Source organism: Bubalus bubalis, chromosome 1 (genome assembly GCF_019923935.1).
Source record: "Bubalus bubalis isolate 160015118507 breed Murrah chromosome 1, NDDB_SH_1, whole genome shotgun sequence".
NCBI lineage: Eukaryota > Metazoa > Chordata > Mammalia > Artiodactyla > Bovidae > Bubalus > Bubalus bubalis.
The window spans coordinates 54,758,347-54,771,392 of NC_059157.1; the positions used below are offsets into that span (position 1 = coordinate 54,758,347).

A 13,046-nucleotide genomic window follows, 5' to 3' on the forward strand; every position below is an offset into this window, starting at 1 on the left:
ATCTCATGGACAGAAGAGTTTGGCTGGCTACGGTGCATGGGGTCGCAAAGAGTTGGACATGAAGTAGGGACTATACATGCATGTGATATTACATACCACTTTTACTAGTACCATGCACAAATTCTGCTCTGTTGGTCTTGTTTCTAACAGAGAATTATTTTTTCAATTCACAATTTTCTTTATCAATATACATCTATGTTATGTGCATATGTCTGTTTATTACCACAAATGCCCAAAGAGTGCTGATCTAGAAAAAAGCAAAATCGTAAGTAGATTAAATGTTCTTCTGAGTGTGGATGAAGTTTTTCAAGCTTAATAACTGGCAGCTCTTACACCCATGCCTCTGTTGAAGCTATTAAAAAAGAATCATTTCCCAGAACTGCAGGTGTACAACACACTGGAATCATTACGCAAAAGAACAGAACTCTGGAGAGAAACCCAGTGAATAAAAAAGTCATGTTCCTGGCCACTTGCGCCTTTAGCGCTTTGTTTTTTCAGCTCTATTTGGATAGCCAACGTGAAATATGCAAAAATTATAATAGATTTGAGGTAAACCATTCAAGATTAGAAATGTATGCCTTGAATTAAACAAACTCCCATAAGAATGCACTGGAGGCAGAAACGACCGAAAGGCCAAACTTGCATTAATACATTTTAAAAGCTAAAGTGTACGTAGGGGAGTTGACAGATTAGAATGCATTACACGAGTTTTTAGAAAACTACACATTTTCTGCGGGTCTTCTGACTCTGCCATCTTGTCCCAATTCATAAGAATCACACTTTCCTTTATGGATCTGTTAAGCCTCTCAGCCCCTGGGCCACCACAAGTGTTTGAAATCTCCATCTTAAAGTCAGTGTGGGGCCCAGCTGCAGGTCATCATGTTTCCAGAGCCCTGTTCTGAGCATGAGATATGAAAATGTATTGATGACTTTGCTATCACTTTTTCATGATTCCACAGTCAAGATCTTTAAAGTGCTAAAATGACTTTTTTTTTTTTTTTCCCAAATGTTCTCCTAAAGTATATCTCATCTTTGAACTAGCTGGAGAGAAAGAACATATGAAATGAAAAGCAAAACATTAAAAACAGAACATTAAATAGCTGCTGTAATGGGGGAGGGAAGGGTTTACAAACTGAGAAAGAGGGGTAATCTGGGAAATGAAACTCTACAGAGAGAAATAAATTTTAGTTCAAAGATGAACAGAATGAGTTAGGCGAGATAGTGTAGAAATGAATGGGGCCACTCATGAGTGTATATCAATATAAATCTGAAGGAAAATGGGATGAGAGATTGGATGAAAGGGGGGGCAGAAACAGGATCAAAATATTAGACAGTGTTAGAGTGGAGGAGGGACGAAAAAACTAGTCATTGAGATACCTTAATCTGCTGCTAAAATGTGTGCAATTTCTATTGTTAAAATATACATAATTCCTGGCTTATGCATTCATCTATGACAATGACCTCAGGAAAGGAAAATCACCTTTAAGAAAACTCCATGCTGACTAAGTGTATGGACCAGGGGTTATCTTAAACCCTTTCAAGGGTGAAGCGGCTTTTTTGGCTTTCTCTGTGCCATTCTTTCCGATCCGATCTTTCCTAAAGGGTGGGAAGCAGAGGTTTTTGGTTTTTATTTTTCAAGTAGGTGATCTAGAACTTCAAGAGAAAAGATGACGTTGGGAAGTTTTGTTTTGTTTCTCTGTATGCAAACACTGGAAAGGGGACGCGTGGGAGAACTTGCAGAGGACTGGAACAGAATGGATTTGGGACGATCTAGGGTGGAGGGAGGAAAAAGGCCGAGATCAAACTTGATGAAAACTAAGGGGGCGGGCGGGGGCGGCGAGACAGAAGAGACGCGGCCAGGCGAGGAAGTGGGAGCGCGCGAGGGTGAGGGACTCGGTCGGCCCCGGCTTGGGGCGGTCGTTCTCACCATTGTCCCCGTGGTTTTCCGCCTGGGAAAACGTTATGAAACATTTCCTTCCTCTGTGTCACCGGGCCCCTCCCTCTTTTTCGATGGAAGAGCTGCTGGGGCTTTTGCTTAGAGACCTAGATAGAGGTGCAAAGGCTCAGCTTTTCTGGGTTTCCGACTGCCTTTCCGCTTCCTCGGGGGAAAGAGGGGAGGGGTCGGGGACCCCTAATTTCCCCACCGCATCCTTTCTAGCCCCAGCGATGCCGCCACTCTCTGGGTGGAAAAGTAGGGTTCCTGGACGTTTGTGTCCAGCTGGCCTCTGCCCCGCAGCTGCTAGTAGGTGGAAGAAGGCCGACTGGGCGAGAGTGGAGTATTTCCCCCAAAGAAGAGAATGCGCACTTCCCTCCCCAGGCTCCGGGGAATGGAACGCGTTCCAGATCACCTCTTCCGGAAGTGTGAACCCGGGTCTCAACCGAGAAGTCTCTAAGGCCCGGGGCGGAGGGGGACGGGATGGGAGTTGCGGGAGGGGAGGGCAGATGACCGGCGTGAAGGTCGATGCCAAACGCGTTCTCAAATCAAGGCCCCTGGAAAGTGTTTCCTGGCCTCCTCACCCAGGCACGCTTTCTAGGGGACGCGCTGGCCCTACCCAGCTTGCCAGAGAACAGTTGGGGCAAAGAGAGAGCACGCTGCAAACGGGCCTGAGGCAGGCCCGGGAGATGGAGAGCTGGAGTGGGGTGTTTTGCTAGAAAGGGGAGCCCTGGCTCATCTCCCGGCTTGAAGAGGAGGAGGCTGGCGGCGGGGGGTGGGGGAAGGGGGGTGGGGACGGGGTGAGCTGAGAGAAGAAGGCGGCGCAGGGACAGCTCCCGGGCGGGGAAACCTCGGAGAAGGGACTCTGCTCTCCATCCCGCAACTGGCATCCTCGCGCTCCCTCCCGCGCGGGAGAGGGACCATGTCCCGGCTGTCCGGGCAGAAGAAGGCGGGTGGAAGGGCGGTGGGAGAGAGGACCTTCTCCCAGCAGCAGCCCCAGACGTGCAAAGGGCTGGTCACAGGGCCCCTCCTGCGTCTTCCGCCCCCAGATTGACGAGCGCGTGGCGCCGAGCCAACCCCTTCCCCCGCCCGGGTTCGCGCACCGCTCTGTTTAGCCCAGACTGAGTTTAGGGGGCGGGGTCCCGGGGATAGAAAGGCTGCCAAGAGGGAGGAGGGAAGGGGGGTCAGGGAGGGGCGGAGACTCAGTCTAAGATATAAAAAGGCGGTCGGGGCTGCTCTGTCCTTGCACTCGCTGGAAAGCGGCTCAGAGCCTGGGGTCTCTCATTGCCAGGGCGCGCAGAAGGGCCGAGAGGACTGAGCCCTGCGCAGAGCGAGGTGCACCGCGACCAAGGCGGAGACCGAAGGGGGTCTCCGGACGCCGATCCTCGTGTGGCCCGTCGCCCCGGCCCCAGAGGCGTCCCGGGGCGCTGCGCCTCTTCGCAGCAACCACCCCGCCAACGCAAGTTCCCCAGAAGAACTTCCCGCGCGCCGACAGAACTACAGCGCCTGCTCTTTAGTGACTCCGGGAGCCCTATCGGCGGCTGGGCTCTGCGCGCCCTTTTGCAAGAATCAGAGTAACTTGTTAAAAATCCCGAGCCAAGCTGGCGAGGCTCCGCGATCCGGACCCGAACAATAGCCAGTGCGCTCAGCGCTCGGAGGCGCTCGGTTCCTCCCGAATGCAGCGCGCGGTTCCCGCGGGGTTCCGAAAGCGCACGGCAGGAGGCGACATGGGGCACGCGGCGCCGAGGGTTCGGGGCTTGCAGCCTGTTCCCTCACCGCTGCTGCTCCTCGCCGCGGCCGCCGCGCTGCTGGTCGTGCCGGGCGCGCACGGGCGCCCAGCCGAGGAGGACGAGGAGCTGGTGCTGCCGGCCCTGGAGCGCGACCCGGGACTCAGGACCGCGCACCTCCGCCTGGACGCCTTCGGTCGGCAGCTGAGCCTGGAGCTGCACCTGGACCGCGGCTTCCTGGCACCCGGCTTTACGCTCCAGACCGTGGGACGCAGACCCGAGCCGGACGTGCAGCGTTCTGATCCGGTGGGCGACCTGGCGCACTGCTTCTACTCTGGCACGGTCAACGGCGACCCCAGCTCCGCCGCGGCGCTCAGCCTCTGCGACGGCGTGCGCGGCGCCTTCTACCTGCAGGGGGAGGAGTACTTCATCCAACCCGCGCCCGCCGCCGCCACCTTGAGCCTGGCCCCCGCCGCCGCCGCCGCCGCAGCTGGGGAGCAGCAGCAGGCGCGGCAGCAGTTCCATCTCCTGCGGCGGAGGCGGCGGGGCGACGGCGGCGCCAAGTGCGGGGTCTTGGATGACGAGACCCAGCTGGCGGGGGGCGCGGGGCCAGAGGGCGAGGACGCCACTGTGCAGTGGGCGCCGCGGGACCGAGCGCCCCAGCGCCCGGGACACCGAACAGGTATCAGTCCAGAAGAGCGGCTCCCACTTACCTCTCCATTCATCTCCCCCTCCCTTCCTTCTCTGGGCTGCACGACTTGAGGGTAAAGTCCTGTTGGCAGACGGAAGACTGTGTCTGCGGACAGGACCGAGACGTGGTGGTGGTGATTTGTGTTTTAAGATCTGGGTTGGTGAACTCACCATTTGCCCCAATCACGAATGATCAAGAGAGGACAGAAGTTATCAGTGGGTTGTTTTTTGTTTTTGTTTTTCTTTTCTTTTCTTTTTTCTGCTAAGGAGAAGCGTTTGAATCTGGAAGGGAGAGCTGGTAACTCAGCCCCTCCCACTTCAGTCGACAGTGAGCTTGTGCGACTTCTTTCTGCCTTGTTAATTTCTTGCGAACGATCGTCCATGTGTCGTTCGGCCGAGTTATAACTGGCCGCTTAGTTTTGTAACCGCTGCCCGTTCGCGCACCCGGAGACCCGAGGAGGGCGGAGATGGAGGGCGGGGGAGAGAGACCCTCGGAATGCGCAGCCCTCGAGCCTGGACAGCTGCGTTAGGATCTCTGTTCTGCTGGCCGGTGTCTCCTTCCCGGCTTACCAGGCTGACCCCGACCGGCTGGCGGCGGCGGGGCCCCTCGACTGGACCTGCCTGGGAGGTCTCTCCCCGCGGCTCGCCCCGCCTCCGCGCCTCCCGCCAGCCTCCCGGCGTGCGCTCCCTCTCGAAGCCACCCTTATGCTCCGAAACACTGTTGAAAAGTTGTTCACCGCGATCCTTCCTGCCACGCCTTCCTCGGACTCTCTGTTGTGTGCCTTGCTTCTGCTGTAGTTCTTTTCCTCCTGTCACTTTGGTGCCTTGTCGCTTTCTTCACTTTCTGCCCCCGGCTTGCAGAATGTAATTCTTCTCCCCCTGTCCGTCTGCTCCTGGAAGCAGTTACGTGATCAGAGCCCAGGGTAGGACTTCCCTGGGCAGGGGGCTGGTTCACGGTCAGGAGTCGGAGAACTCTTTTCTAAATAATTAACCGTGCCCCCACCCCCACCCCGGAATCTGCACCACGAACTTTCTTTCCGTGGGACGGTAGGAGTCCTGGCCGTAGGCGCCGGGGCAGACTGGGTGGTCCTCGTGCCGGATTTGGCCTGAGTCGAGCACCCCCAGGAACCCCTGGAATGAGAGAGCCGAGCCGTGCGGGCTGAGATTCCTTCAGGCCCGGCCCCTTGGCAGAGGCCCCAGCCCTGCCCGGGGCCTTCCACGTGGAGCCTGATGATCTCATTCAGGATTTGAGTCCTGGCCTGTGAAAGAGTGACTCAGGGGCTCTGCCTGCTCCCCTTGCTCCAAGATTTTACTACGACTGGAAAGAGGGGTGTGCATCCTGCCTTTTTCAGATTGCATGTTTTCAAAGAGGATTAAAAAAAAAATGCTACTTAAAAAAAAGCTGATCCCCTCAGAGGAGCACATGGCCTTTACATTTACAGTAAGGAGAAAACTTTAAAAATAACATTTGCAGTGAACAGAGATGCAAATATTTTTGTTATTGTTTGCCCCCCGGGTGTATTTTTGTATTATTTGCTTTGACTGGTTAGGCTTTCCTTATATACTCTAGGAAGGTAAACTATTCTTGGCGAGACTGTCCCCAAGCAAATGATCTTTCCTTGTGTCTTTACAGGAACTGGAAGCCTAAGAAAGAAGCGATTTGTGTCCAGCCCCCGCTATGTGGAAACGATGCTTGTGGCTGACCAGTCCATGGCCGAGTTCCACGGCAGTGACCTAAAGCACTACCTTCTGACCTTGTTCTCCGTGGCGGCCCGGTTATACAAACACCCCAGCATTCGGAATTCAGTGAGCCTGGTGGTGGTAAAGATCCTGGTCATCTATGAGGAAAAGAAGGGCCCAGAAGTGACTTCCAACGCTGCCCTCACACTGCGGAACTTCTGCAGCTGGCAGAAACAGCACAACCCGCCCAGTGACCGGGATGCGGAGCACTATGACACCGCGATTCTATTCACCAGACAGGTGAGAGGAAGACATCACCAGTCATGACAGGACTCCCTGGGGAGTCAGTTTGTAACAAATGTATGTAAGGCATTTTACCAATATTTTCACACTTAAGTATTTTTTTACTGGCTAGCATGATTAATCTTTCCTAATTTTTAAAATATTTACTTTATTATTTATTTGGCTGTCCTGCATCTTACTTGCAGCATGCAGGATCTTTAGCTACAGCATATGGGTTCTAGTTCCCTGACCAGGGATTGAACCTGGGCCCCCTGCATTGGGAATTTAAAGTCTTAACCACTGGACCACGAGGGAATTCTTCTATAGCTTTAACATCTCACGTTTCACAGTCCTAGGTGAATGCATTAGGGGAAAATCTTAAAGTCACACAAAATACTCCTAAAAGGGCTACTCAGCAACAAAGAATGTAGATGCTCCAAAGCACATGTGAGGCTACACCCTACCAAGCAGTTTGATCCCAAAGTTCATCCTGTGTGTGTATTAATAAGGGCAAATCTCTGCTTCTTGTAGGACCTGTGTGGCACCCAGACGTGTGACACTCTTGGGATGGCGGATGTGGGAACTGTATGTGATCCCAGCAGGAGCTGCTCGGTCATAGAGGATGATGGCTTACAAGCCGCGTTCACTACTGCTCACGAATTAGGTAAGTCTATTCCAGAGTGCGAGTTAAGCGCAATTCATGAATTCAAGCTGATAAACTAGGTATTACTGTTAAAGGGAGCGTCTGCAGATTATATTGCCATTTTAGGTGCCAGAGCTCCCTAAAATCTGCAGAAAATGCTTTTGCACGATTCTCAGCATGGTTATCTTTATTAGAAATCAGAATCAGAGAGTCGGAGCTAGGGACACATTTGGAAATTCACACATTGGTTCACACCCTGTGAAAAGTAGATACTGTCTCTAAAATAGATGGTATCCGGATACATTTCTTCTTTAGAAATATCACTTTGAGACAGATGAATCTCTGTTGGGGGGAAAAAAAATGCTGCAAATGACATGTTTTAATGTGAGTCCTGGATTTCTTCTTAGGTCACGTGTTTAACATGCCCCATGATGATGCCAAGCAATGTGCCGGCATTAATGGTATCAACCGGGATTCCCACATGATGGCATCAATGCTTACCAATCTGGACCACAACCAGCCCTGGTCTCCCTGCAGTGCCTCTGCAATTACAACATTTCTGGATAATGGTCATGGTAAGTAAGACACTCCAGCTACTCTTTCTAGATGTTATCCAACCATCCGCGTGTTCATATAGTACTTGTTAAATGAGCTCTTTCTTTCTTTTCTGTTCTTTTCCCTTTCTCCCTTCAAAATGACTTTCATTGTCAAGAGCATACATTTTTAAACCTGAATTTCCAATAAAAGAAAGTGCTTCTGGCCAAGAAGCTCCCAGAGTACATGAACTTGAGTGTTTAGCCGAACAATGATTTCCTGACATTGTTAAAGCAGAAATAACTCATTAAGAATAACATCTTAACAATAATTTAAATCTCTCTGGCACATCTCTCCCAAACCTTTCAGCTTTCAAATCACTTTGCTATGTATTATCTCTTATGATAAATCTTTTCTGAAACTGATCTGTCCCCTGCGTGCCTTTAGTTACTATTTGTTAACATTCATTTGTATTTTTCTTTGCAGGTGAATGTTTGATGGACGAGCCCCAGCACGTCATACAGCTCCCCTCCGATCTCCCGGGGACCTTGTATGATGCCAGCCGACAGTGCCAGCTCACATTTGGAGAGGAGTCCAGACACTGCCCGGACGCGGCCAGCACCTGCATGATCCTCTGGTGCACGGGCACCTCTGGAGGATTGCCGGTGTGCCAGACCAAACACTTCCCCTGGGCCGACGGCACCAGCTGCGGAGAGGGGAAATGGTGTGTCAACGGCCAGTGCCTGGACCAGACCGACAAGGAGCACTTTGATGTGAGTTATCCACCACAAGGCATGCTCCTTTGACATTCAGAAAGGAAAATGACCAAGTGATGCTCAGACATTTGATGCCATAGGAGCAACCTGACCTGTAGCCTCTGACAGGGATACAGGAAAGATTCGCATCATTGATTCTGTGTCCCATATCTTTCTCTTCTCTTTCCTGAAAGGGTTGTCATAGAGGATTCTAACACTAATGATTTGTGTCTCTGTTTAGACCCCTGTTCACGGAAGCTGGGGACCGTGGGGGCCCTGGGGAGACTGCTCAAGAACGTGTGGTGGCGGAGTTCAGTATACGATGAGAGAGTGTGACAACCCTGTGCCGAAGAACGGAGGAAAATACTGTGAGGGCAAGCGCGTGCGCTACAGGTCCTGCAACATCGAGGACTGCCCGGAGAATAACGGTGAGCAGAGAGAAGGTGAAAAGCACGCTCCACAAATGGGCACTTGAAGATTGGAAAGGGATAACGTCATCATCTCCTTCTCTTTCCAGGAAAAACCTTTAGAATGGAACAGTGTGAGGCCCACAATGAATTCTCCAAAGCTTCCTTTGGCAGTGGGCCCGCAGTGGAGTGGATACCCAAATACGCGGGAGTCTCACCTAAGGACAGGTGCAAGCTTATCTGTCAAGCCAAAGGCACTGGCTACTTCTTCGTTTTGCAGCCCAAGGTAGCAACTTTTCTTTGTACTGTTGGTCTAAGAACCCAAGCCCTGGCTTGCTACCTTTTCATGCATCCTTTGTTATTTTATGTTTTTATATTGACGTGTTTATGAATAATATTTAATTATTATAAATATATTATACTTAATGTATTAAGTATATATTAAGTCAAAATTATATATATTAAATTTATATATCAGCACATTCAATTTCAAGTTAGGACAACTTTGCTTCTGGATACAGTGGTAACTGCCTGCTTTGAGTCTTGTGCTGTTTGGGGTTATGGATGAAGCTTGAATCCAATGCTTAATGATTCCTGCAATGGCTTATTATTACTCTTATATTTGAAGAAAAGCCCTTTATGCATGGATAGGTAAATCATATATTAACACGAAAACCATCCCTTGGTTTTGGAAAATAGCTTAAGATAGTCAAAAGTACTTGTTACTGGGTGACTAGCAGAAGCATGTGCAAATGGACTTTTACTGAAAGCCTGAGCATTGAGAACCCTTGTGTTTAAGAACATATATTGAACTAGTAGAAGCATAGCTTTGCTGTTTTGTTGAGGGGACAAATCTGGCTCTGAGATAGAAAATGGAATTGAATTTGGTTGAGATAATCATGAGTCATGATCACTGTAGGCTAGGAAAATAGTCCCCAGTTGCAGATTCAACATACAAGTGATTTATCAGCAGCAGCTCTTGCTGAGTATTATTCTAGACACTGAGGATACAGCAGTAAACAAATTGACTAAAAGCTCTGCTTTCATTGACCTTAGCTAAAAGTGAGATAGGACACAGATAATCTAAAAATTTATAATATTTCAGATGTCTATGGAAAAAAAGAGAAGCCAGAGAAGGATAGTGTGCAGAGTACTATTTTAATTTTGATAGAAATGTAATGTTAATGAGGAAGACTTTCAGACTTATCCTAGCATCATCTCTTGGCCTTGTTAATTAACATGTGACAGCAGGTACGTGTTCTTCCTTTTTCAGGTGGTGGATGGCACCCCATGTAGCCCAGATTCCACCTCTGTCTGTGTGCAAGGACAGTGCGTAAAAGCTGGCTGTGATCACATCATAGACTCCAAAAATAAGTTCGATAAATGTGGCATCTGTGGAGGAAATGGATCTACATGCAAGAAAGTATCAGGATCAGTTACCAGTGCAAAGTAAGTGTTAAAATGCGTTACTCCTGAAGGTTCTTACCATTTCCATGTAACTAACTTCTTACAGGTCTGGTTAAAAATTACTTTCTTACCTGATTCCCTGGTGTTTCAAGCTAAGTAACATAATGAGCCAGTGACTGAGAGATTTTTCTATTTTTCTTGCCTGCAGACCCGGCTATCACGATATCGTCACAATTCCAACCGGAGCCACAAACATTGAAGTGAAGCAACGGAATCATAGAGGATCCAGGAATAACGGGAGCTTCCTGGCCATCAAAGCTGCCGATGGCACGTATATCCTGAATGGCGACTTCACTCTGTCCACTTTGGAGCAAGACATCACACACAAAGGTAGTGTCCTGAGGTACAGCGGCTCCTCGGCGGCACTGGAAAGAATTCGAAGCTTCAGCCCTCTCAAGGAGCCCTTAACCATCCAAGTCCTGACGGTGGGCAATGCCTTCCGACCCAAAATTAAATACACCTATTTCGTGAAGAAGAAGAAGGAATCTTTCAACGCCATCCCTACTTTCTCGGAATGGGTCATTGAAGAGTGGGGTGAGTGTTCCAAGTCGTGTGGGCTGGGTGTGCAGAGAAGGCTCGTGGAGTGCCGGGACATCAATGGACAGCCCGCTTCAGAGTGCGCCAAGGAAGTGAAGCCGGCCAGCACCAGACCTTGTGCAGACCTGCCTTGCCCCCGCTGGCAGCTGGGAGACTGGTCGCCGTGTTCCAAGACTTGCGGGAAGGGTTACAAAAAGAGAACCTTGCAGTGTCTGTCCCATGATGGGGGGGTGTTGTCTCATGAGAGCTGTGATCCTTTAAAGAAACCTAAACACTACATAGACTTCTGCACAGTGGCGGAGTGCAGTTAAGTTCGAGTGGTGTTGAGGGACAGGGGGCAGTGGGGAAGGGCTGATGCACTGAAATCAAGAAGACTGGAGGAGTCCAGGGCGCCTTACCCTGGTGATCAACCAGGGGTGGCGATGAGTTGGGAGGTAGATAGAGGTAGGTCGGAAAGAAGTTAGATCATCAGAATTTCCTGCCAGTTACAAATCTGATAGGGTAGTTTATGAGGACTATTCATATCTGACCAATGAGGTAGCACAAGAAAGCCCCAGGGCATTATCGTTTCTTTGGTGAGGTTCCAGACAAGTTCTTATGAAAATAGAAGTAATGGTCAAAAGTAAGTTTAAGAAATATGAACAATCCCTGCTTCCTGATGCTGATGAAATACTGTGTATCACAAAGGTTGAGAAATGAAATGCAGGAGGAAGGTGAGATTTTTGCTTTAAGACATGGCTTACTTTACCTCACTATCAATGGAGGGAGAAAGGAATGCACATGGGATCTTTGACCATCACTTTACCCGCTGCTATGGTTTCAGAGAATGTTTATGCCGTCTTAGAATTAAGACAGGACTGCCCAGCACGAGAAATGCTTCGCAATGTCCGTGACTCCCATGACTCCCATCTTTCCTCTCTTGTGTCGTTATTATGTCTTTCTTCGTGAATTCCTTTTGACGAAGAAACAATTGCATGTATTTGTAAACACACCATAAATTCTACAAGGGGAAAAAATAAAAAACAGCAGTGATGTATCAGATGCTGGTAAAAGCTAGAGGAGGCCTGATGACCTGGGGACCTCCTATATTTCTTTCCTCCTAATGTAAGCCAACTTAAGGAATGTGGATGTGGGGAAAAAAAAAAAAAAAAAAAAAAAAACAGTTTGTGTCTGAAGAGAGTCGGTAAGACACCAAAAAAAAAAAAAAAAGAATGTAATGCCTGAACAAGAATGGGGTGTGTACAACAGGGTCCCCAGTGCTGGGGACCTTGAGATCAGATGTCTCGTGGTGGGGAGGCTACTGAGGGGTAGCGGCTGGTCCACCCCCAGCGGCTGGTCCAACAGTCATATCCTGGTGAATGTCTGTTCAGCTCTTCTACTATGAAAGAAAATAAATTTTTTTTCCATATGTATATAGTAAAATACATTACTATAAATTCTATGTACTTTATAAGTATTGGTTTGTGTGTTCCTTCTAAGAAGGACTATAGTTTGTAATAAATGCCTATAATGACGTATTTATTTTTATACATTTCTTTCTAATGATAAAACTTTTAAGTTATATCGCGTTTGTAAAAGGTCATATAAAAATAGAGTATTTATACGATATATGTTACTAGAAATAATAAAAGGACACTTTTTGAACGTGTGTCTTGTTTTAATGAAAATTAACTCCTGCGAAGGAAATCTGAGACATAGGTAGTGAATTTGAAGACAGAATATTTTCTTAAGTATCTTGGAAGTAAGATTTGTTCTAATGAAATGTATTTTTTGTATCTTTGGTGTAATGTGATTGCTACAGAGAAAGATATCTATTATATCTTTGGTGATAGGTTTGTTACTAGAGTAATAATATACACCAGTGTTGGCCAACTTTTTCTGTTGCAAGCCATATGGTAAATAGATTTTGTAGGTCATACCATCTCTGTCACAACTACTCAACCGTGCCATTGTAACATGTAAGTGACAGACAGTGCACAAGTGAATGGGCATGGTGGTGTATTAATAAAGCTTTATTTCTGAAACAGTGGGCCAAATTTATTCTGTGAGCATTATGTATAACATATTAAATGAAAACAGATCGGGTTCAGGATGCATTTGAATTTGTATCTTTTCCTCAATGACATCATGTATTGAGTTGCCCCAAAAGTTCATTCATTCTGTAAACTGTTACAGAAAAACATGAACAAACTTTTGAGCCAACCCAGTATGTAAAATTATGTGAAATTGTTTAAGTCAGTGGGCTTTCCTAATGGCTCAGCAGTGAAGAATCAGCCTGCAATGTGGGAGACGCAGGTTCAATCCCTGGGTAAGGATGATCCCCTGGAGGAGGGCATGGCAATCCACTCCAGCATCCTTGTCTGGAGAATCCCATGGACAGAGGAGCCTGGT

General features: G+C 48.5%; 1 protein-coding gene across 1 annotated transcript; it reads left to right on the forward strand.

The window, feature by feature from the left end:
• The first annotated feature begins 3,169 nt into the window (after nucleotides 1-3,169).
• On the forward strand, nucleotides 3,170-12,299 carry ADAMTS1 (ADAM metallopeptidase with thrombospondin type 1 motif 1). Its single transcript, XM_006075642.4, has 9 exons — nucleotides 3,170-4,342; nucleotides 5,984-6,330; nucleotides 6,844-6,976; nucleotides 7,363-7,530; nucleotides 7,976-8,262; nucleotides 8,486-8,672; nucleotides 8,762-8,937; nucleotides 9,925-10,100; nucleotides 10,267-12,299. The coding sequence occupies exons 1-9, from the start codon at nucleotides 3,610-3,612 to the stop codon at nucleotides 10,964-10,966; spliced, it is 2,907 nt and encodes a 968-aa protein (XP_006075704.2). The 5' UTR covers nucleotides 3,170-3,609; the 3' UTR covers nucleotides 10,967-12,299.
• The last annotated feature ends 747 nt before the right edge of the window (nucleotides 12,300-13,046 follow it).